Source organism: Corythoichthys intestinalis, chromosome 8 (assembly GCF_030265065.1).
Source record: "Corythoichthys intestinalis isolate RoL2023-P3 chromosome 8, ASM3026506v1, whole genome shotgun sequence".
Lineage (NCBI taxonomy): Eukaryota > Metazoa > Chordata > Actinopteri > Syngnathiformes > Syngnathidae > Corythoichthys > Corythoichthys intestinalis.
This window is the reverse complement of record NC_080402.1, coordinates 51,861,957-51,886,560: the sequence shown is the minus strand read 5'-3', so window position 1 is coordinate 51,886,560 and position 24,604 is coordinate 51,861,957. Positions and strand designations below refer to the sequence as shown.

At 39.2% G+C, this 24,604-nt stretch overlaps 1 protein-coding gene and 1 long non-coding RNA gene across 3 annotated transcripts in view; one reads left to right on the top strand and one right to left on the bottom strand.

The window, feature by feature from the left end:
• The first annotated feature begins 1,050 nt into the window (after positions 1 to 1,050).
• Positions 1,051 to 24,604, top strand: part of neurl1aa (neuralized E3 ubiquitin protein ligase 1Aa) — a 44,690-nt gene continuing 21,136 nt past the window's right edge. Inside the window, exons 1-3 of one of the 2 annotated variants that reach the window (XM_057843358.1) lie at positions 1,051 to 1,166; positions 13,636 to 13,886; positions 19,046 to 19,367. In XM_057843358.1, coding sequence (XP_057699341.1) covers positions 1,154 to 1,166; positions 13,636 to 13,886; positions 19,046 to 19,367 — 586 coding nt within the window. In that variant the 5' untranslated portion in view covers positions 1,051 to 1,153. Of the gene's footprint in view, positions 1,167 to 3,105; positions 3,351 to 13,635; positions 13,887 to 19,045; positions 19,368 to 24,604 lie in introns of those variants that run through there. The other variant, XM_057843357.1, reaches the window with a different exon arrangement.
• Positions 18,532 to 19,559, bottom strand: LOC130920268 (uncharacterized). The gene is made up of 3 exons (XR_009064129.1): positions 19,024 to 19,559; positions 18,844 to 18,925; positions 18,532 to 18,725 (listed from the first exon to the last, which is right to left on the bottom strand). It is a non-coding gene; the product is annotated as an uncharacterized LOC130920268 (long non-coding RNA).

Below are 24,604 nucleotides of genomic sequence, written 5' to 3'. Positions count from 1 at the left end.
TTTATTCATAAGCAGATTTTAAGGGAGGGCCATTAGGGGAGTAACGGTACACAAAAATCTTGCTTCGGTACATACCTCGGTTTTGAGGTCACGGTTCGGTTCATTTTCGGTACAGTAAAAAAACAAAATGCAAAATATAAATGTGCTAGTTGTTTATTACACACTTTTGTGCTTTCAACAATAGGAACATTAGCCTATACAAAGCTAGAATTCTGCTCAAAAAGTAGCGGGTATTTAAAGATAATCCAACAACAATTTGCCTTTCAGACCCCGCGTATTGGTCAGCTTTCTTTCTGAATGAAAGAACTCCTGTGCTAAAGAGAAAAGCAATCCCAGTGACAAAGATTTTAACATGTATTTTACAAATGAAATGCCTCAATGAATTTTTTTTTTTTCTTATGAAACGACTACCACGTACCGGTACGTGCCTCGGTTTTGAGTTCACGGTTCGGTTCATTTTCGGTACTGTAAGAAAACAATGCAAAATATAAATGTGCTAGTTGTTTACTACACACTTTTGTGCTTTCAACAATAGGAACATTAGCCTATACAAAGCTAGAATTCTGCTCAAAAAGTAGCAGGTATTTAAAGATAATAATTCAACAACAATTTGGCTTTCAGACCCCGCGTATTGCTCAGCTTTGTTTCTGAAAGAAAGACGAAAAAAGAAGTCCTGTGCTAAAGAGAAAAGCAGTCCCAATAACAAAGATTTTAACATGTATTTCACAAATGAAATGCCTCAATGAATCATTTTTTTCCCTTTTGAACAGTTTTCAAAAGCTTTATTGGTGGATTTTCTCAAGTTAAAGAGCCACACAGAAATTAATAAATTAAATTGTGTAAGCAGGATGTGTGTATTATTCTTATTATTTAATTACAGGTGTTTTAGCTCATTTCAATTTATTTTATTTAAATGGGCTATTTTATTATGTGTTTATATTTTACAAATGTGATGTAGTATTCATTTATATTGTATATTTTATATTGTATAACTTTATTTCCTATGTGAATATTAGTTCCTACTTGTCTTGTTGTGGTAGGAGGGTTTTGTATCGAACACGGGGCCGTGTTGGTTATTATTAAAGCAGAGAAGACAGCAGTAAATCAACAAAGACAGGTCAACTGTGCCCCGATCTACCACTCAACAGATCTGATGGACTCAAAAAGTAGGTTACGATTGCATATTAGTTTGAAAATCGACCGGATCCACCGTATTATTACACGAGTGACTTCCAGCCCGATCCTAGCCAGAAGTATTAACGCAGGAGGGCCGCGTCTCGCGTCAACTAATAAACTCTGCCGTTCTTTTCGCGTGCGTCGCGTTGAGCCGCTTCTGGGACGCATCTAACACGCGGCCGCACTGCACGGCGACTGGTGTGCATTGGCTGATTGACTTTAACGCCCGCGTTTCACTGCATTCTTGCGGCGGCCACATTGTCGCGCCGTTGACATTTCTTTATACTGTCCTACCGTTTTGATCCTCATTATAGTAGAGAAGACGGAGTAAATATAATCCACACAAAGAAACTGTAACCCGATCGACTCACAGCTTCGAAAAGTAAGGGTTATATTACGTCAGAAACTCGTTCGGTACGCGTTCGTTCCGAAACGACTACTACGTACCGAAACATTTTTAAAATGATGATAATGACATTGTGGTGACCCTTTGTTTGGCATAATTCACCTTCCGTACTTGTGTGTCCATTTGGCCGAGCGCGTTACCGGCTACGACACAGTCACGTGACAGACACTTATGAGCCGCGCGCGTTCCGGCTTGAATAGGGAGTTCACAGAGAGCAGCAGAGCTACAGCGGCTGGACACAGCAATTCGAGCTAAGACTCTTAACATTGCATACCGCTTCAACATATTCAATAGTATTTAGTTTTCATTCATTTTAAATTAATATTCTGTCCGAACAAGCTCAACAGAGAATCCACACCATGCCATCACACATCAATCAGATGAATATGTAACTTTCTCTCCGCACTGGCAAAAACAGCTGACTGTGGCCCTAGTAGCTAGGCTACATATGGAACAATGAAATTAACAGTTCACCTGCTGTGGCCTGAACGCAGTCTCACACTTTCCTCCTGGTGCGCCTGGACTTGAATTGCGTGCCCGCTTGTGCAGTCCCTCTTTTTTCACCTCTTTTATCAACACCATCGTCGTTTTGGGGCTTTTTGAAGAAACTTCGGACACTCAGTTGCCGTGACATTTTTCAGAGTAAGGCCAAGGACGTCATGCATCAAGAGAGACAATAGCTAATTAATATGCTCACTCGCCACCCTGTGGTCTGGGGTGTGAATTGCAACCTGTCAAAATGACGATGGACTTCAGTTTTTTCCGTCACCGTTTTAAAAAAACGGTCAACGACGGAAAATATTCGGTTAAGGCGACCCCTGATATATATATATATATATATATATAAGCGACTTTTTTTGGTTGAAAATATACATTTTTATTCAAGCAACTTCTTTTTTTTGATTGAATAATAAAGACACAAATCTACCTCCATATGGCTCCACCCAGGGGATACAATTTTTGACTGGGGTAACTACATTGGCACGACACCGGAGGGCGTACCAAATTCAATGGATGACGATTTTGGCGAAAAGTATTGCCTAAGCAGTCTGATTTAGAATTCCCCTCAAGAATGATGGGAAACAAACACTCATTGTCAACTTATTATTTAAAAAATTTTCTTGTAAGTTAATTTTACTGCTGACACTGCGTTTTCGGGTCATCAACATGTTAGCACCCCCCCCCCCCCCCCCCCCGCGCCCCAAAAGTCAAATTCCGCCTATCCTTTTAATCATAATTCAAGCATTAATTTGAAAATTGATTCACTAACTCACACACAGATTCTAATGTCTATACCCAAATCAGCAATACACGTTATAAAGCCCAATGAAAAACAGAGCATTAGGAACGCAAAGTACTGACACTTTGCTCGTCATGACGACCACGTCTTCTCACTACACGTGTGGTAGTACAGGCGTGACGGATGCGGCCATGACAGTGTTAAAAGCTGGAGTCTCCACCTTTTATGTAAATACGCGTGACAGAGTGCGATTCTAGGCGGAGAAAGATCTCGTTGAATGAGGGATGTTGTCGTCACTGACGTAAGGCTTCGCTGTTCGCTCACAGAAAGGAGGTGTGGGTCGCTCTCTCTTCACAGTCTTTGCATCTGTTCAAGAGAGGGAGGCGATCGGCTGGCTACCTTTTGATGGAATCATGTCACGAGCGCCCGGCCTTGCGACGAGAGCATCAGTGTAATAATAAACGGTGGCGATAAGCTGCTCGGAGGCAACAGAAATGGGTGGGCAGATAACGCGAAATGCTTTGTACGGTAAGAATTCGGTGTTTCATGTCCGTTATGATAACGTGTTATTATACAAAACAGTATTACAAGGGTGTTGGCAGGTAGATACTATTGCGATCATAATGCTAAAATGGGGCTCCCGATTCATGACTGTCATGAATGACTACATTGGAGGGGATTTTTTACCATAAACTGTTTACCTTGTAGGGAAACGGGGAAGTTGTGGTGTTTCCCCATGCCTTGTGATGGGTTGTGGTTTCTCTTCATTAATAATGAAAGAGCTGTTGTGCTTAGAGACGTCAATGTATTGATTTGTTGTACAGAATGACGTTATCCAGGGCTACCTTTCCTGTGAAGATTGAACCAAATGCAAAACACTAGGTGGGCGTAGAAGCAGTAGTTTTTTTTGTTTTTTATTTTCAAAAATGAATAGTTTCTCAAGTTGCGTGTGACAGAATGTCTATTTTAGGGATCACTCCCCCCCCAAAAAATGTATTAGTGATTTAAATGTCAATGTAGAACTCTATGTAGGCCAAAATGCCATGTCAAAAATCAGGAGTGTTCATAATTGGTTTTGCAATAAATATAGAACTTCCTATTCCTCATCTCCTCTTTAATTCTTCACCATAAAGCTATTAATAGAAGATATGGGTCATCACCAATATTCTAACAATGTTCCAAGTTCCTAAATAATTATTGTGACAAAAACATCTCTATTCTAATGAGCTGTGATAAAGTCTCAGGTTGTATACGTTTACACCACCTGGTTATTCTAATTAAAGCCTCAACATAATCCAATTAGTGAAAGGACATGCTAAGACGGAGAAGATATAGCTCCTCACCGGGATCAAGGTCAAGCACCTGAGTAAAATGCTGTGTCTTGTGTGAGTGCCTAGCTACTTGATTATAGTGTAAACACAGTTTTGAGGTTTTTGTCTAGCAGAATGTAACTTGAGTCCTGTGTTTGAAATGAATGAATGCTGGTTCCTTTTGATTTGGCTATAATATTTGTGTTCAGCAGTAACACAGGTATCAAGCTAACTCACAACATGAGGGCCAGATCCGTTGGTCACATTTCATATGACACGCTAAAGTAGATTTTCTTCCTCTATTAGCTGGTTTCTTGCTAAAAAATTGTCTTCACTTTAGATTGAAGTGATTTTTTTGCATTTCCAATAATTACATAAGCAATTTTGCTTGAGTTTTCAAAATTAGTTATGCATCAATTTATTGCATTCATCAGGAATATGACAATACAGGTAGTCCCTGGGTTACGATGCACCCGACATACGTGATTTCGACTTTACGACGTCGGAGTCTTGTCCGCCATTTTGTCTCTAGTCATTTTTTATTTTGTGACACAAACATTACCTTATTGTACCTCACAACATCTTATTTTTTGCTTTATTTTATTCATATGACTGTTCTACCCTTTGGCAAAATGTGTATTTAATTATAATGTTGACTTTCGTTCTGTGATGAATGCTTTTATTTTGGCACAGGAAGTGTAGAGCAGGTAGTACTTCTGCAAGCGACTAAGGGCCCAAATACACCAGATGCATGATCGTTGCGGTTCCGGTCCGACTCCGGTAAAAAATAGCGCCGGAGCCGATCCGTTCCCATTATATCCTATTGTTCAACGTATACCGGCCGCGTCAGTGCTCCGGATTGACTGCGGACCATCTCCGTCGTGCCGCATCCCGCCGGATGGCATAGGCTATTTTCTATTTTTGCCGGACACGCATCCGACAAAATGGGCGGAGCTGGGCCTGGACGTAACAGCCCAGTTGCTTATTCACGGTTTAAACACCAGCGAACATGGACGAAGAACGTTTCATCATGAGGTGGAAAGTCACAAAGTGATATACGATGCAGCAGATCGTTATTATAAGGACAGCATTAAAAGCGAAGCTGCAAGGTGTCCTATTATGTGTGTTTTTCTGGCAATGATATCAAACACACGTCGTGCTGACAACTTTGAGCGAAAAAAAGAAAGCAGCGTATCTGGAAGTGGTCCCACTGCAGAAATTGTCGTGCCCGGCGCACACACAATGTCGGTTTGTATACAGAGTCGAGGGGGAAAAGTACGAAAGAGAATAGACACAAGTTTCGACCTGGTGGTCTATTCAAGACGATCACGCGAGCGCTCACGAGGTAACGGAGTTGGCGGACCGCAGCCGTGCGCAGCCGGTATGATATGCCTGTTTTTGACTTACTGCGTGGCACACAGTCAACATTGAGCCGGACTGGAACCGGAACGATCATGCATCTGGTGTATTTGGGCACTAAGAGCGCATGTACAAACAAAGAAGAACATTGTTATGAAACGGCGACCCAATAAATATGGATACAAACAGACCCAGACCAGGAATAGCGAATAGGCTTGTATCAGTGTTGTTTTTGGCAGCCATTTTAATTTACGTCTTACTCTTAGTCTTTTGAACGAAAATGCTTATTAGTCTTAGTCATAGTTTAGTCAATTTAAAATGTGTCTCGTCTAGTTTTAGTCAACCGAAACTCAAATTTCATCTAGTTTTAGTCGACAATTCTCAAAGTGTTTTTGTCTATAAACTTCAAAAGTTTTAGTCCATGAATAAATAAATAAAATGTTTCCAACAATTTCGAATGAACGTGACAGACTAGCACATAACTTGTAGCGTCTACCAGGACATCACCATTTTCATGATGATAAGACACACTCAGCAGGAAAACAGCACATTATTTGCAATTAATTAAACTCACCTGGATGCCACGAACTGTATATAAAATGTTTTCCAAATGTTTAAGAAAACACGGAGCCACCGCGCTAAATGCTAATGCTAGCGCGAAAGCTATGCCAACGCTAAAAGTTAGTTTAGTGTGTGATGATCACCCAGCACAGCCCTTTAAAGGCTAAACCAACATGACATATCTAGCCAAGTGACTGAACTTTTTCGCCCATCGAAGAAAACAAAATCGCTGGTATGGGAATACTTCGGCTACAGAAAGGTTACAGAGGGCTGCGGCTTAGAGCAGCAGGGCCAACTGACATGTAAAAAATGTTTGCCGAGTGGCTGCCGAGGAGGCAATACCTCCAATATGATTTTGCATTTATACATAAATTAATGGTTAGTAAACACTGTCATGAACGTTTCCCACCAGCTATGAGAGTTATCGCCATCGTGTTTAGTGTGTGTAGCGGTGGTAAAACTTTTTTTTTTTCTCTCTGACAACTGTCTGTGTTGAGAATCAGAGTGTGTATATAATGTACACATGATACGTGTCATACACATGGGCTAGAAAATAATATTTCAGTTATTATTATTTGTTTTATTTATTTTAACCTAACATTATACTTATGTTCCAATTTGTGAAAAAATGTTTTGAATTTTATTTTTTAGACCCAGATATCTCAAAGTAACACATTTAAGAGCTGTAATTGCAATACTATATTACAATATTTTATATATAAATATATATAATCCTGGTCGGATTTGAAAAGTTCAGAAATGGAATGTTCATACTTCATGAACATCAAATATGTGTCGAATATGGATAAAGAAAAAAGAACTGACCTGTGGTGTGAACGTAACCTGAATCAGTTACATATTGTAATTGTATCTGCCAGTGTGTAGGAGCTGCACTTCTTTCGATTTAAAAAAATGGACCAGTTACTGAGTCTGTTATTTCCATTAAAAATCGACAAATTTGAATATGCCCTTTACCTAGGTCAAATAAGCAAGCAAACAAACAAACACAAGGTAATGGGATATGCCTAGGATATTGTTAAATTCCTTTTCCACCCTCAGTTTCTATGCATGTACAGCATGTGAGCAAGAGCAAGGAATACGGAACTTAGCATGCATGCAGTTGCCTGGGGTGTGACAAAAACATATGTCTCAAAGTCAGATGGCACTGTGTAGAGCATGTGTCACTGTCTTAATGTGGCATCTGCCTTTGGCCAGCATGTTCATAAGCAACATGTGCATTTTATCAATATGTAAGGAAAATATCACACCACAGGCAACAAGTACAGTATATACATCAATTCACATTCAAACATAGCACAGGCTCGTTGAAAACCTTTGTATAAATTTATGGCAGCACCCACATACAAGTAATTAACCCCAACCAGAAAATGGCTTCATGTTATTATGCCTCCCCACCTACCAGCTATTCTGTAGTGCAACAGAAAGCATCATTGGGTTACATTGTGATTTATTGTGTAGCACAGAGAATGTATTACTTATTGATTATTTTTGTGTAATCCAAGTGAGAATCCAGGAACAGCAGGAGACCTATAGCACAGCTCTTGGTAACATTGGGCATGCTTCACCTCCACTAACTCACCTTTCCCTTTCCTATCATTATGGTGTGAATTATTTAAGTTACTCTGAAGTAGTTGATCAAAAAGCAGCGCACAAAAGCACATATATATTGTAACACAAATGTGCCAGCTCAATATCCATCCGTGGATGATGAATGGATGAACATCCACCCACCCAGATTCAATAAATGACAGTCCTCATTAGGCTTGACCTGGAGCCTAAAATGGCGCCAATGCATACTGGCCTGCAATGGTCAATACGGTTAATTTTTTTCTCTCCAAAAAGTCCTAAATTTTAATGTATGTAGTTTTGCATTAACCAGTCAAAATATTTTTATATATGCATGTCCATATGTTTTGCCCATCTGGTGTTAACTGAGTGGGAATAGGACCGGAAAAGACATGAACTGACTCGGTACAGTGGGAGGGTTCACCATAACTACATTTACAGTATTGGTTATGGAATTATGAGCCCTACTTCTGCAACATAGTGTGTATTACACAAGGATCGACTGTGCGTATCAAGTTATTATTGTGCATTTACATCAGCTGTTTTCCATACTGTCAACGAAACAGGAAGTTACATCATCATGTGCGATGCCAGAGACATAGACTTCATAGTATATTGACGGGGCATGGGGTTTGATTAATACGGGGCCTATCTCCGTCAAAGCTGACCAGAGTGGAAACACAAAGAGCTTTTTGCGTTGAAAATTATTGTGAATAAATGCGTAAATCCTTGAATTCTTTATAGATATGGACGTAAACAGTCTTGATTATTTGTTAAAAGACCAAAGAACCAGGCAGTTAGCAATTACTATACGTAAATATGTCGAATGTGCTGCTAGTCTTTAAGCCACCGTGGCGCCGCCTTATCACCACAGATAGCTTTTTACGTTGAAAATTATTGTGAATAAATGTTTAAATCCCTGATTTTTTTTTATAGATATGAACCTAAAACAGTCTCGATTCTTGGTTAAAAGCAAAAAAAACGGGCAGTTAGCATTTATTTTACGTAAAAATTGCGAATTATGATGCCAATGCCGTAGCGGTTAATTTCTCCCAATGATTTTTTTCACAACGTTTCAAAATGCATACATGATACGAAAAATATAATAATTACCTTGAATCCTCGAACAAATCGCTCCTGATACTATCCTTCCTGTTTGTATGCGCTACAGCTTTCATACTTTTTTAACCTAAATCCGGCGTTGGATCTCTGCATGTGTTTGAGAATAACTGCGACCGACTTCGATCAACTGAAGTGGAGTGTGGGACGGCCCCCTACTTGAAGGTGTGGCGCAGTGTATGGGGAATGTGTCCCATCAATATTATTATTAAAATAAGTCTATGCCAGAGATAAGGGAATTAATATTACTCATCGTTAACGTTATACTTTTTATCTTGCACATCTAGAAATAGACATATTATGAAGTATTTTTAATAGATTTTTAATTTCACTTATTTATTTTCCAGTTCCAACATTTGTTAGATGACCTTGAGAGCTTCACTCTTTACAAGTCCATTGACCTGATGTTTGTTATTAGAGGGCGACCGATATATCGGCCAGCCGATATATTAGGCCGATGTATGGACTTTTTTTTCCAACGTCGTCCATCGGCAGAGAAACAAAAAGAGTAAGCTGATAAAAAAGGATTTTGATCAGATATCTGAGAGGGCAACTGTGGCCACCGCTGACTGATGGTAGGACCCAGGAAGGACGCTGGAAGGCAGGGTTCTACAGGAAGCTTCAGGCTTGCCTGTTTCGTAAATATTGTAAGATTTGCACGAGAGAATATGCAATGTTGCTTTAGCCTTTTAAGGTGTGTACTGAGTGATCTTTAGACTCTCAATGTAACTCGTTGCATTAATGTAGCATTCGCATTAGCTTTAGCTTGGCAAGCATCCTCTTAAACTCATCTGCTTACCTCTCGTCGTGACATCCTGGTGGGTTGATTTTTTTTTTTTAAATAATGTACGGTTCTTTCTGAGTGTGTATAATCATAAAGATAAGTGTTGCCCTTCATAATCTATGTGCTTTAAAAAATATACAATATATGTCGGCTTCAAATATCGGTTTACAGAAGCGATTTTGGATATAGGTAATCGCCAGAATTTTTATATATCGGCATGGGCATTTGAAAATTTCATATCGGTCGACCTGTAGTTAGTTTGACAATTTGCAAGCTTTCAAAAAAGATTTGAGGTTCCCTTTTAAATGCCAGAAATGATAATTTTCATGCAATTTTCATCCAGTAACTACTTTTTTTGATGGATGACACAAACAATATTAAATGCTTAAACAAAACCCTCAAAGAAGCCTTTACATGAATTCAGAATATGAACATTTCTGGAAAAAGTTCAATACCATCCATCCATCCATTTTCCATGCCGCTTTTCCTCACGAGGTACCTGATAGTTAAATGATTTGTCTGCAATATTTTTTTACTGCCCTTCTCTATTTAAGTACCGTATTTTTTGCACTATAAGCCACACCTAAAAGCCTTCAGTTTTCTAAAAAGCAGACGGTGCGCCTTATAATCCGATGCGCCTTACAGTATATATGGATGAATTTTGCTTAATCTCGGCATGACATTCCCTTTAGCGCAGAACCATCTAGTGGGTGTATAACGCAACCCCAACTACTACTATTACGACTAATACTACAACTGCGACTTATAATGTGATGCACCCTATATATGAAAAGTTTTAAAATAGGCCATTCATTGAAAGTCCACCGTATACTCCAACGCGCTCTATAGTGCAGAAAATACGGTACATAAATACAGTATGTACGAATAGTGATGTAGAAATAAAGTTTTGAAAGGAAAATAAACACAAATTGTTTGTGTCCTGAAAAACAAAAGGCATGTTTTGACTGGATCCGATTGCTGTAGTATGCAGCATAAGACCTCTAGATACAAAGGGTTGCTAAGGAACATGTATTCACACATAGCAGCTGCGCCTCTTTAGAACTCTGTAATCTATTCAGCTCAATTTGCCTTGGACCATGTGCCCCATATTCAATTGCTCTCCTGTGGCTGTGGTTAAGACAAAAGTCCACGTCAAGGCTTTTAGTGGATACCGGTGCTGGATGAAATAGTGCAAGAGTCATTATCAAAATAAATACAAATAAGACAAGAAACTGGCAATAAAAGAAAACGTAAGAGTGCCAGGCAATGGTCATCGGGTTACATCTAACATCTGTCACTGCTACATTCAGCGGTTTAACATTCAACACACACATTATCTATGTAGGATCTGTTGAAGTCCAATGATAAGCTTTGCATACTAAGTAATGTCAATGTATCAGTAATTTAAGTCAATAGTTTACTTTGAATTGAATGTTATTAATTTCCAACCGTTTTGTTATTTGCAGATACCAGTTCCTTCGTTTTCCAGTATCCATACTTTGTTCCGTTACAATTACTATGAGAGGCACTTGTTAATATTTATTTTTCTGTTTCTTTTTCTTGCCATAATAAAAATGATGTTTCCTTAAAATACCTGACTGGAGCTTAACTGTATTAAAAAAAAAAAAAAAGAAATAAAATTTAAAAAAAAAAAAAAAAAAAAAAAGCATAATGTGCCATTAAGGCTACTTAACAAGCATTATCCCCAGAGGCTCCATAATTCCTTGATGAGCTGGGCTAGATGGTAAGCAGCACATACCGCCAAGACTTTCAAATACTGTATATCTTTATGGGAAACATTCACTTCAAATTGTCTGAATTTTATATTTATATCAATACACTGTACCATATACGGTTATATAGTAATGACACAAAGTTACTTTTATTTGTATTTTTATTTTAATCAGAGAAAATAATTTGATTATTGCAGTCGTACATCTCCATAAGAATTGAATTCGTTCCAGGACCTGGTTTGTAAGTTAAAATGGTCGTATGTCGAGGGGGATTTTCCAATCAGAATACATTATAATTCGATTCATTCAATCCACAACCCAAAAACCTACGCTAAATCCCTAATAAATACAGCAGGTACAATTGCTAACAGCAATTACACGGTGGGTGCATGTGGATATGGTGAGCCGTTTTCTGTATAATTTAACAAATGCTTTAAACAAGACACATGTAAAACAAATTATTAAAAAATAAATAACAAAAGCGTATTTATTGTCACCTTAACTTACTGGTGGTTGGAGGGAGGAGACAGTGGGTGTGTAGGTAGACAGTTGGGGGTGTTGTCTAGCCAGTTCACTCACACACACCACCCTCATGTTTCTTTCATTTTCTTAATTTCAATGGTAAGTGTCACCATTTTCCTTTTTTAACCAGCTGCCCTAACCTTCTTGGGGCCCATGTTGATTTCTCTCACAAGAAAATTCGCTGTGCGTCCGTCTTGCAGGAAAACAGTGAACTTGCTGCGCTGTCATAAATCGTCGTATTTCGAGCATGTTGTCATACGTCAAAACAAATGACGAGTCAAATTTTTTGTCCGATGTCTAAAGGATCGTATGTTGAGGTACCACTCTATTAGGATGTCCTGATGGCATATTTTTGCAACCAAGTCCAACTCAACTGATTTTAAGAATTTACGGACACCAAGTCCCGATCCGATGCCGAAAAAAAAAATATATTTTTGTTTTTATTTGAACAAAAGTTGCAAACGTTGTAGTACTGTACTTTTTTACAGTACTTCCTCTTCTGTTTTTTCCAGGAGTGTTGCGGAAAACGTATATATTTTTGTATCTTTTGACAATGCCATTGTATGCCATGCATTGTTTATTTCGTTACTTTTTAGTCCTCAAAAGGTTAAAAAAAGATACATACATTATGCCTGAACGATATTGGAAAAAAATAACATTGGGATATACTATATTGCGAAGGCTCCACACTTACTTTTTGCAGTGTTTGCAGTGGTTGCACCTAACTTTTTTCTTAAGGTGCGCCAGCACAATATGTCGGCATACCCATATTTGTCATTGCATCACCTTTAACGCCATACTCATCACTCTCCATAACATTCATATAATTCATGTAAAATTCACAAAGATTGACTAAACGATGATTACCACATTTGTGCTTTCGATCGTAGAGCTACCGAGCCTTCAATCGCCAGATAAAAGCGACAAACCTGCTAATCATCGTTAACCTTAAGTACCAAACGCCAGTGACACTGGTGACCAAGAAAAGCAGTGGGAGGAGAGTGAAAGGTTGTAAGAGCATGAAGCAGAAAAACATATATACTGTATATATTTTTTAATTAAAAACCCTTTTCACCTATTCCTATCCTCTGAAAAATGGCGCGATCGGCCCAATTTCCGATCACGGAATCGGATGGGGACCTTCATTAATATGTTAAAATTGGGAGATCGATAAGTGGATCGGTAAAGCGTCTGCAGTGATACATGCTTTGTAACAGTTGATCGTGGTGATGAAGGATTCGAGCCGAAAGTTTCCTCCGCAGGGTGTCCAGGCTCTCCCTTAAGGGCAGTTTACATGGTAACACTCCGAGAATATGACAAATTTCATATTTGCATAGAGATGGGGTGAGAAGCTCAATGGTATGGGAGGGGATTGAAGTAGAGCTGCTGCTCCACTGAATCGAGAGGAGCCAGATGAGGTGGCTTGGGCATCTGATTAAAATGCCTCCCAGACACCTTCTTGGTGAGGCGTTCTACGCATGTTCCACTAGGAGGAGACTGCGGGGCTGACCCAGAACACGCTGGGGAAACCGTCTCGCGGTTGGCTTGGGAACGCCTTGGGATACCCCTGGAAGAGCTGGATGAAGTGGCTGGGGAGTGGGAGAGGGAAGTTTGGGCTTCCTTGCTGAACCTGTTGCACCCGCAAGATAATCTCTGATAAACAGGAGAAAATGAAATGAATTAATGAAAATTAAAACCGATGTGGTCATCAGGTGCGTTGCTGTTCCAAGTTTAAACAAGGTGTTCTTGATATGAAAAGTGGGATCAAATGTTTTTTTGTAAATATGTGCAACGTAAATTTTGTGATATAATCTGAATGTTTTTTCTTTTACTTTCAGACTCCCTTGGTGGCCCCTTCCCATCTACATCCCACCGCTGTCACCACAAACCTAAGAGATGCCTGCCTATCCAGTGTGGCAGTGTTGGTGGTCTGCTTCCAGTCAGCCCACTTCTCTTCCACCCAAATGCTAAGGGTTCCCAAATTATCATGGACCTTGCCCAGAAGATAGTCAAAAGGCAGGGTAGTTTCTGCAATGCCATCACTTTCAGCAACAGGCCAATAGCCTTGTATGAGCAAGTTCGTCTCAAGGTAGGCCAACTCATTCAAATCTTGACTTGATCATAATTATGGTATATATATTCTAAAAATGAAGACAATTTTAAAGAAAAAACATTGGTCGCAGGAATATATTAAATCTACATTAATTTCCAAGATTGCTTTTGATGATTTGATAGAAATATAGAAGATGACATTGTGATTTTAGCAATTGTGAACAACACGCAAGAGAGGACAAAAAAGTAATTGTTCAAAATAACAATTGTTAAACATATCATTTGGAAGCTGTAATTATTTAACGTTAGCCAAATACAGTACTTCTCAAATAGGGGGTGCAGCGCAATGCCGAGGGTGGAGCATGTGACCTCGGGGAACATACATGTTTGCTGTACTAGATTAAATTGTAATTACGGTAAACATCATATCAGTGGGTGGCAGTGGCGCTTTCATTTTTAGAGTGTCCTCAGTATATTTGAACCAAACAAGAGCACACAGCAAAGAGTACTGGAGATATGAAGAGCTAAGACGAGGAAATATGACAAAGAGTATATAGTGTTTGGCTTTGACTTTTAATACAGTGGGAGACAAAGAAAGACCAGTCGGTTTACTGTGTCTAAAAATGTTTGCAGCAGACAGACGCAAGCCAAATCAATTAAAACGTCACTTAAAGACATTATACCCCAAACACATTCAGGGTTTGATTGTGGCGCACCTCCACACCAAAATGAAAGCCGCCACGCCTCGCAAATGAGATGTTTATATTTTTTTCGTATTTTTTTCTTTTTTTTAAGGCCGCTTCAAACTAGCGGCAGCCAAGTGTGAAGAGTTCAGCGGCAACCTATTCATTGTGTATTGTAATGTCAGTAACTACGCGCGGTGCCCTTAAGAGTTGATCAGACTAGGGAGCTGTGACGCAGGGAAAAGCGAGTAGGAAGAATGGGAGATAGCAAGAGATAGCCGTCGCATATCACGGCAGGCCGCTGTTATTTTGTTATTGTTTTTCTTTATTATTGTTATCACAATGAATTGGGTGAGCCAATACCGACTCCTCTTCTTCTTCCCCATATCCGGGGCATTACAGTAGTTTGAATCGGACTTTTCGGCGAAAGTGAGCGGTGGACGGCCGTCTTGGACAGAAGGCCAAGTTTGAATGAATTTACGTCGAGAGGTGGGGCCCAAAATAGAACCTTGCTCTAATTTCAGAGTGTCACCATGCTAACTTCGACAACGAGGGACATGCATACATATATCTGTGCTATCAGGCTGTTTCAGTGGACGGATATACGCAATCACGGACTCCTTGCTAAGTTAATGGTACCTCGATGTGCGTTTGTGTGGAAATGTAGTTCACGAACAACAACAAAAACTATTCACCTTCTCACCGAAACTAGTAAAACTCTTTACACGGCTTAGAATTTCCCTCCTACTCCTTGAAATAGGTCCTTTAACAGAAGGACTATTATTGTTGTGGTAATGTAGTACGTTTTAGGGCCAAATAAAAGGAAAAAGGACTACGACGGGGGTCTGCAACCCGCGGCTCTTTAACGCTGCCCTAGTGGCTCCCTGGAACTTTTTCAAAGAGTTTTGAAAATGGAAAAAGATGAGGGAGGGAAATAATTTTTTTGTTTTGATATGGTTTCTGTAGGACAAACATGACACAAACATTCTTTCAATTCATTAATATTGTAATGAAGTTAAACTTGAGGTGGCATTGTACAACAGAGTACTCATGTGGTGCGTCATTCTCTATAGGATCCACTGCAGGGAAAATAAACATTTAATCATGAAGGCTATTTATGTATACTGTATGTAGCCAACTTAGTCAGTTTGATAGTTGGCTAATATAGCTCATATTGATACATACAGCTGGTGTTGCTTTCATTACAAGGCTTATTCAAGGCTTTTATTTTTTTGCAGCTACAGACATACTGTGTCAGTTTGTCAAATATGGCTCTTTCAACATTTTGGGTTGCCAACCCCTGGGTCGTACTAAGTCTTACTATTGCTACGAGAAAAAAAGTAGTATTATTACGTACAGTAACGTAGCTGTAATCAGGACGTATATTACGTATGTACATGTACCGTAGCTGAGAGCTACGACATTAGCCTGGCTAATGAAATATTTCAAATATATCTTTGTTATGGTTTTTATTGGGGAAAAAAAAACAAAAACAAAAAAAAAAAAAATTGCCGTGGCACAACACGGTGAGGGTGTCTGACTCTGATGCAGCCCACCACCACAGCTTCAAAAAATCCTACGGGAAACACTGATATTGATAGGGGGCTCGATTTTTTTTTTCAGTAAAAATATGCCGAATATTGCCAACAATCGTCCTGCTTTGTCAGTGTTATATCAGTAAACTAGCGAGCACTGTTAGCATCATATACGGTGGCTTACCAAGGAGCTGATACTGCCTGCAGCAAAAACAAAAACAGTCCTTCTGTCCAAAGACACTGTCGTTTTTGTTCTATTATTTTCTGTTTTTTCGGTCAAATTGTTTGGCATATTGTCCTCATGAGTTAGTGTTGCTGATCAATTTAAATGTATTATTATTTATTGATTTTAGTTGTATTTTCAGGATCAGATGTTCAAAAAATGTATCGAGTGTATTTTTACAGTTTGGATGTGACTTTTTTTTTCAATTCAGGCAAATTGATGCATTTTAAGTCTTCTGTTACAAACAAAACAGTATCAATAAACTTATACTTTATTGTAAGTTGATCTATATTTCTTGTTTTCTTTAATATTAAAAATGACACAGTGTTATGCAGAGATGTACCGTACTTATAATATTAATAATTTTATAGACAAATGATACTATTTACAGTGGTGGTAGAGAGTGGTGAAATGTTTACGTCTTCCTGGGTGGAGCGTAACAGAAAATAATGGCGAAGCACTGGCCTAACAGCATAAATCCCTAACTCATAAAATTTTCGGAAAAAACAATATGCAAACACATTGATATTTTTATGACGAAGACAGAAAGGGTTTTTGAAAGTTTCTTATTGTCTTAGGAAAAAATCAGTTAGGCAGAATGATGCAGCAAGGCAATTATGCTGTTTGACTAAAGTTAAGTTTGTTTGCCATTTTGTTGATTTATTTGATTGGTGGTCGCGTATGGGTAGTTGTCTCACAATACAAGAGTTGTGAGTTCGATCCCCTACCCTCATGACCATGTTACTGTAACTGGTGGTGTTCTTCTGCATTGTGTATTAATAATGACGGGAGCCAGGACTGCTGTTGCAATGAGCTTTTAATTGCCTTAACTGACAGAAGTTCACAAAAAGACAATCCTCCCGTCAAATTATTCATTAGTAACGTGCTCCTATTTAAATTAAGTACCAACGATAGGTAATGCATAGACTTCATAATGATATTGACGGGACACATTGCCCAGGAACTGTTCCACGTCTTCAAATAGGGGGCCTTCCCACACTCCGCTTCAGTCGGTCAAAATCGGTCACACTTATTCTCAAACACATGCAACGATACAACGCTGGATTTAGGTTGAAAAAGAACGAAAGCTGTACCGCATACAAACAAGAAGGATTGTCTCAGGATTGATTTGTTCGAGGATTCAAGGTAGTTATTATATTTTTCGTGCCATGCATGCATTTTGAAACGTTGTGAAAAAAATCAAAGGGAGAAATTAACCGGTACGGCATTGACGTCATAATTTGTAATATTTACGTAAAATAAATGCTAACTGCCCAGTTTTTTGCTTTTAACCAAGAATCGAGACTTTTATGTTCATATCTATTAAGAATTCAGGGATTTCGGCATTTATACACAAGAATTTTCAACGTAAAAGCTCTTTGTGGTGATAAGGCGCCGCCACAGTGGCTTAAAGACTAGCAGCACATTCGACATATTTACGAAAAATAAATGCTAACTGCCCATTTTTTATTTTTATTTTTTGCTTTTAACCAAGAATCGAGACTGTTTTACGTCCATATCTATTAAGAATTCAGGGATTTCGGCATTTATACACAAGAATTTTCAACGTAAAAGCTCTTTGTGGTGATAAGGCGCCGCCACAGTGGCTTAAAGACTAGCAGCACATTCGACATATTTACGTAAAATAAATGCTAATTGCCCGTTTTTTTTTTACTTTTAACAAAAAATCGAGACGGTTTTACGTCCATAGCTAAAAAGAATTCAGGGATTTAAGCATATAAACACGAATTTTCAACGTAAAAAGCTCTTTGTCTGTGTTTCCACTCGATCAGCTTTGACGGAGATAGGCCCTCTATTAATCGACCCCGTGTCCCGTCAATATATTAGGATGTCTATGCAGAATGATCCCTTAATTTTATGAGCGCCTTCATTTTTACAAAATATGTCAGGTCAAACACATTAATGGGCCAATGAACAATGTGCATATAGATTCAATTTCTAAATGTACAGTAGACCTGTACATTTTGCCAAAATATGTTATTGTATTTAAACAAAAAATATCATAGTATGCTTTTAGTTACTGTAATCTAGTAGCAGCAATCTTGACAGGAAAGCGAGACAGTGGGACAGACGCACCCGCATATACTTTCATACTTTAGGTAGGCTATAGTGCAATATATACTACGCCAGACGTGGCGCTGTATGAATGTCGTTCTGTTGTACATGAAAGTGTCCAGTCAAAGTAAATGAGGAAGTGGTGAACGTTTCAAGGATGCATGTTTTATTTGACAATCCACTGCAATCCTTCCATATATACAACAATACTTTAAGTAGATCATTATATAATACACTTACACACGGCGTTATGCAATTTGTGTCCTGGACAAAAGGAACAGAATCGCCAGTGGCAGTGGTTCTTCTTGTTTTAAGACGGCGCGCTCTCGTGGGAGGAAGCGGAAATGCAGAGGAATCTACTGTGGATTAGAGAAAACGGTGCGGTTTTGAAAATCGGAACATACCGATTTGAAAGTTTTAAACATCGTTTTAACCAGAAAAGTCTGTTTCGGTTCAAACTCGATCAATCAGTCTTACCTGTTACATTACTATCCTCGAGTGAAATTCTGTTGCTCCTGATGCAGCATCATCCAGAGACATGTCAAACCACTTTGAGTGCCTTTAAGTTTGAAAAAAGCACTATACACATGATTTTCTTGTATTGCCTTTGTAAATGACACAATCTGTTAATTCACTCTTTTGTTAAAAATCATTGACCTCAAATCACGTTTCCCCTCAGATTACTAAAAAGCAGTGTTGTTGGAGTGGAGCCTTGCGTCTGGGATTCACCTCCAAAGATCCATGCAGAATACACCCAGACAACTTGCCGAAGTATGCCTGCCCAGACCTGGTGTCTCAAAGTGGCTTCTGGGCTAAGGCTCTACCTGAGGAGTTTGCTAACGAGGGGAACATTATCGCCTTTTGGGTTGACAAGAAGGGGCGTGTTTTCTACCGCATAAACGAGTCAAGCCCCATGCTGTTTTTCAGTGGAGTACGAGCCACCGAGCAACTCTGGGCTCTAATTGATGTTTACGGTCTGACCCGTGGAGTGCAGCTGCTAGGTAAGATCCTAATTACCAAAAAGACCATTGTAGCCCCCAAAAGGCTAAATGTTTACTGTGTGTATGTTTTTCCTGCCGAACCATTCTATAGAACCTTCTACCCTTTCATTTTGGAAGAATTTTAAACATATGGAAGCCCAAAAGAGTCACAATTAAATAAAAAAAAAACAAAAAAAACAATTTGAAATACAACTGAATATAACTTAACTGTGCGTAATAAATGCACTGTTGAGGTTCTAATAAAGTCAGGCTTTTGTGTACCACCAGAGGGAGCCCACGTACCACTGGTGGTACTCATACCACACTGTCTCTCAAAAAATATGCTTGCCTAATCGGAAATGTTCTGTGTTAATTACAGCCGGTGACCATTTTCATTTGTCCCAGGAAATCTTATGATATGAACTAAATTCCATAAAAGTAATTTAAGCAGAACTTTGTGCTGATGACTGAATGCATGTTTTGAATTCCATCAAAAATTGATAGTGTGCTTACTCTTATGTGGTTGTTTGTTTTAACTTTGAGCTTGTTAATTAAGTAAGCATCATTAATCAGTTTGTTACTATAGTGTCAAATCTTTACACACAAGCGCATGGAAATGATTGTAATTTGAGAACTAATAGGGCATTACATCCATTCATCTATCCATTTTGAGCAACACTGCTGGAACCTTTCAGTTGGAAATTAAAATTACAGTTTAACCGATATATCGGGGCGATTTTTTTCAACAACGGTCATCGGTCGATTAACAAAAAAAAAAAAAAAACCTGCTACAGGAAGCTTCAGGCTTTCCTATTTTGTGAATATTGTTATTGATTTTTTTAAATCTTGAATGTGCGAATATGCAATGTTGCTTTAGCCTTTTAAAATTGAGTGATCCTTACACTTTAAATGTAACTTGTGGCGTAGAGTAGCATTAGCATTAGCATCCTCTTTAACTTGTTTTGTCGTTGTGACGTCCTGGTGGGTTTGATTATTTGAAAATAATGTTCTGTTCTTGCTGAGTGTGTATAATTATAAAAAGAAGTGCCGCGTTCCTTGGTTTGGTAGCAGTAGACCGAATTAAACCTATAAGTGTCAGGTCATCTTTGTAAATTTGAAGCTGTTGAAGCTTCTCAAATTCTACATGGTTTTAAAAAAAAAAGTATTGTGGCCTCAAAATATCGGCTTACAAAATCAGCTTTGTATATTGGCAATTGGCTGAAAAGTTTTTTTTAGATATCGGTACCAGCATCAGCATTAGAAAATCGCATATCAGTCGACCTCTATTTAAAATGTCACTAAGTCGAGTGGTGTAGTGTGTTATATCTTATGATTTGTTTAACAACATTTGATTGAACTAAAACATTTACATCACAATTACAATAACATTTCCAAGTACTGGTACATGGACTATGTGTCCTTGTACCTGTCTGAAAAAAGTGATCTTAGTTAAAGATACCGATACTAGTATCGGCAGGGGGCGCCGATCCGGCCCGAAACGGTGGTATCGGTATCGGCGAGTACCAACAAAGACGGCGCCGATACCATTTACCGGTCCATTATTATAACATTTTACCGCAGCCTTTTTTTTTTTCTCCTGGCGCTCACTACACTCTGTCTCTGTGTTGTGTGATGACACGTGAATACCAAACAGCTATCGCTATTGGCCTGCTCCAGTCCAATGAGAATGGGCCAATAGCCACTCCTGACCAATGACAAGGCCGCTTGGCGGTGCCGACATGGCGGCGGTCGGGAAATATTTCAAAATAGAAATCCCGTCAATTAAAATCAATCGCTGCATGCAAGATTTGCGGCCTGAAAGTTTCGAGATGTGGAGTTAAATCGGCCAGTTTCAATACCTCGAACCTGATAAAACATTTGAAGACGAAACGTGAACGAACACAACGAGTTTGAGCCTGCAAGAGCGCTGGACCGGTGCAACAATCTCTGGTCAGTTCACTACATCAACTTACTTTGTCTTTTACTTAAAGAAATGCTGCAGTAATTTGGGAACTGTTTCCAAAGTAGGGTTGCCACCTTTCAGAAATAGAAATAAGGGACCACACCCCCCCTCCCGAAAAAAGGAGGCTAATAGAGAGACGGGATGCTGTGGTCAATTAATATTACTTATAATTGTTAGCGTCCGCAAATGCGGAAACAAGGTTGGACCTCGAAGCGGACAACAAGCGGGGGATACGTACAAGGGTTTAGTGATTGCAAACAAAAAATAACACGCGATCGCGGGATAGTAGAAATAACAAAAGGAGTCCGTGACAGCAGGTCGACGGAGCTCAATACTACAAACTCGCAGGTTAACTAAGACGATAGGCAGCGAGCCAAAAAGCCAAAATAAAAACACTCAAATACCTGCACAGGGTGAAGGTTACAAACGAGTGCAGCACACTAACAGAAAAAACCCAATGCAGGGGCGTAACAAGCAAATGTAGCGAGACTATAGTGCAAGATGTCAAATGTCGATCAGCAAAGCAAATATCTCGGCAGCCTTCTCTGAGCTCACCTGTGCTTAAATGTTGCGTTGATGAGCCTGCATTGGATTCAGGTGCGACATCAGGAACGCCCCCACTAACAGCCCAGCAACAAAACACAATATACCAGCAGCAGAATGTGACAATAATTTCATGAAAGTTGCACTGTTTGGCCTTTGAGAGGTTTAAAAAAGTTTACTCAGTTCATTCAGTTTATTATTATGAACTTATTTTTACTTTCTTACTTTTGGGCTTGTATTATACTTTGTACTAGTCTTTTTCCTATTTTTCATAGGTAAGCAACAGCCTGACAAAGCCTTGATAGCAATGATTTCACATCCAATTATGTAGCTCTTTGGGGAAAAAAAAAAAAAATATATATATATATATATATATATATATATATATATACGGGGTGGTATCGGTATCGGCCGATACTGCACAGCCAGGTATCGGTATCGGGGCAAAAACACTAATGTTAGTGCATCCTGAATGGTGACTCTTGTGTATTTTCTTACTGTGTGTGCTACAAAAACAAAAATAGAGAGCATTAATCTTATCATACGATGGGGGTTATTATCGCTAAGATCCTGGAATTAAATTGGCAAAGAAGAATGACCATGCTGAATTCTGATGATGACCAAAGGGACATACTATTTGCCTTGCTCTTTTGTCACTGCCATGTGTCAGAAGCCCGATGCTCAAAAGCCTATGGTTCAAAGCCTTCTGGCCTGATGATAGAATGGTGACTGGGCCTTTGCCAAGAATAAAGAACATCACAAGCATCTAGGACAAATTCCCCTCTGACCACATCCCCCTATATCAACACCTCCTCCCCTGCCATTTTATGTCACCCTCTCTCATGGTGGGTCACTGCATTAATGACCGAATGTTGCTTTCTTTCGGATATTTTGTGTTGTCTTCCCACAAACCAATGCTGTGAGACAAAACTATTGTGATCTATATTGTATTTCTCAGTCGAAAGTATCTGAGCCATTTCTTTTACTATTGCTGAGTATCTGTACTCAGTGTTCAGGGGTGGACAGTAACATGTTACATTTACTAAGTTACATTGATTAACTTTTTGAGAAAAAATATAATTCTTTGAGTAGTTGTATCACACAATACTTTTTACTTTTACTTGAGTAGATCTGAAAAGAATCACTACTCTTACTTCACTACTTTAGGCTACACAACAGCCGTTACATTTTTCGTCTTTATTGTAAATATTGACTTAATTTTTGCGAGATGCCGACAGTGGTCGTCTGTGTCACTGATGAGATGTCGCAACAGTAACCACATGACTCCATTATACCAATCAGAAGTAACAATGTTTTTTTTTCTCTACTAGAGGGCACTCATGCTCTATGAACGGGTGCTGTTTCATAATTTTGTTCTGGTCTGAATTTGATTATTTTTGTGACATCTTTTTGGCCTAATATGTTCATGTAATAGGTTATAGTATAGTATAATAACAACAATTCATATATAGTGCCTTGCAAAAGTATTCGGACCCCTTGAACCTTGCAACCTTTCGCCACATTTTAGGCTTCAAACATAAAGATATAAAATTTTAATTTTTTGTCAAGAATCAACAACAAGTGGGACACAATCGTGAAGTGGAACAAAATTTATTGGATAATTTAAACTTTTTTAACAAATAAAAAACTGAAAAGTGGGGCGTGCAATATTATTCGGCCCCCTTGCGTTAATACTTTGTAGCGCCACCTTTTGCTCCAATTACAGCTGCAAGTCGCTTGGGGTATGTTTCTATCAGTTTTGCACATCGAGAGACTGAAATTCTTGCCCAATGTCATTCTTCCTTGCAAAACAGCTCGAGCTCAGTGAGGTTGGATGGAGAGTGTTTGTGAACAGCAGTCTACAGCTCTTTCCACAGATTCTCGATTGGATTCAGGTCTGGACTTTGACTTGGCCATTCTAACACCTGGATACGTTTATTTTTTAACCATTTCATTGTACATTTGGCTTTATGTTTTGGATCATTGTCCTGTTGGAAGATAAATCTCCGTCCCAGTCTCAGGTCTTGTGCAGATACCAACAGGTTTTCTTCCAGAATGTTCCTGTATTTGGCTGCATCCATCTTCCCGTCAATTTTAACCATCTTCCCTGTCCCTGCTGAAGAAAAGCAGGCCCAAACCATGATGCTGCCACCACCATGTTTGACAGTGGGGATGGTGTGTTCAGGGTGATGAGCTGTGTTGCTTTTACGCCAAACATATCGTTTTGCATTGTGGCCAAAAAGTTCAATTTTGGTTTCATCTGACCAGAGCACCTTCTTCCACATGTTTGGTGTGTCTCCCAGGTGGCTTGTGGCAAACTTTAAACGAGACTTTTTATGGATATCTTTGAGAAATGGCTTTCTTCTTGCCACTCTTCCATAAAGGCCAGATTTGTGCAGTGTACAACTGATTGTTGTCCTATGGACAGACTCTCCCACCTCAGCTGTAGATCTCTGCAGTTCATCCAGAGTGATCACGGGCCTCTTGGCTGCATCTCTGATCAGTTTTCTCCTTGTTTGAGAAGAAAGTTTGGAAGGACGGCCGGGTCTTGGTAGATTTGCAGTGGTCTGATGCTCCTTCCATTTCAATATGATGGCTTGCACAGTGCTCCTTGAGATGTTTAAAGCTTGGGAAATCTTTTTGTATCCAAATCCGGCTTTAAACTTCTCCACAACAGTATCTCGGACCTACCTGGTGTGTTCCTTGGTTTTCATAATGCTCTCTGCACTTTAAACAGAAGCCTGAGACTATC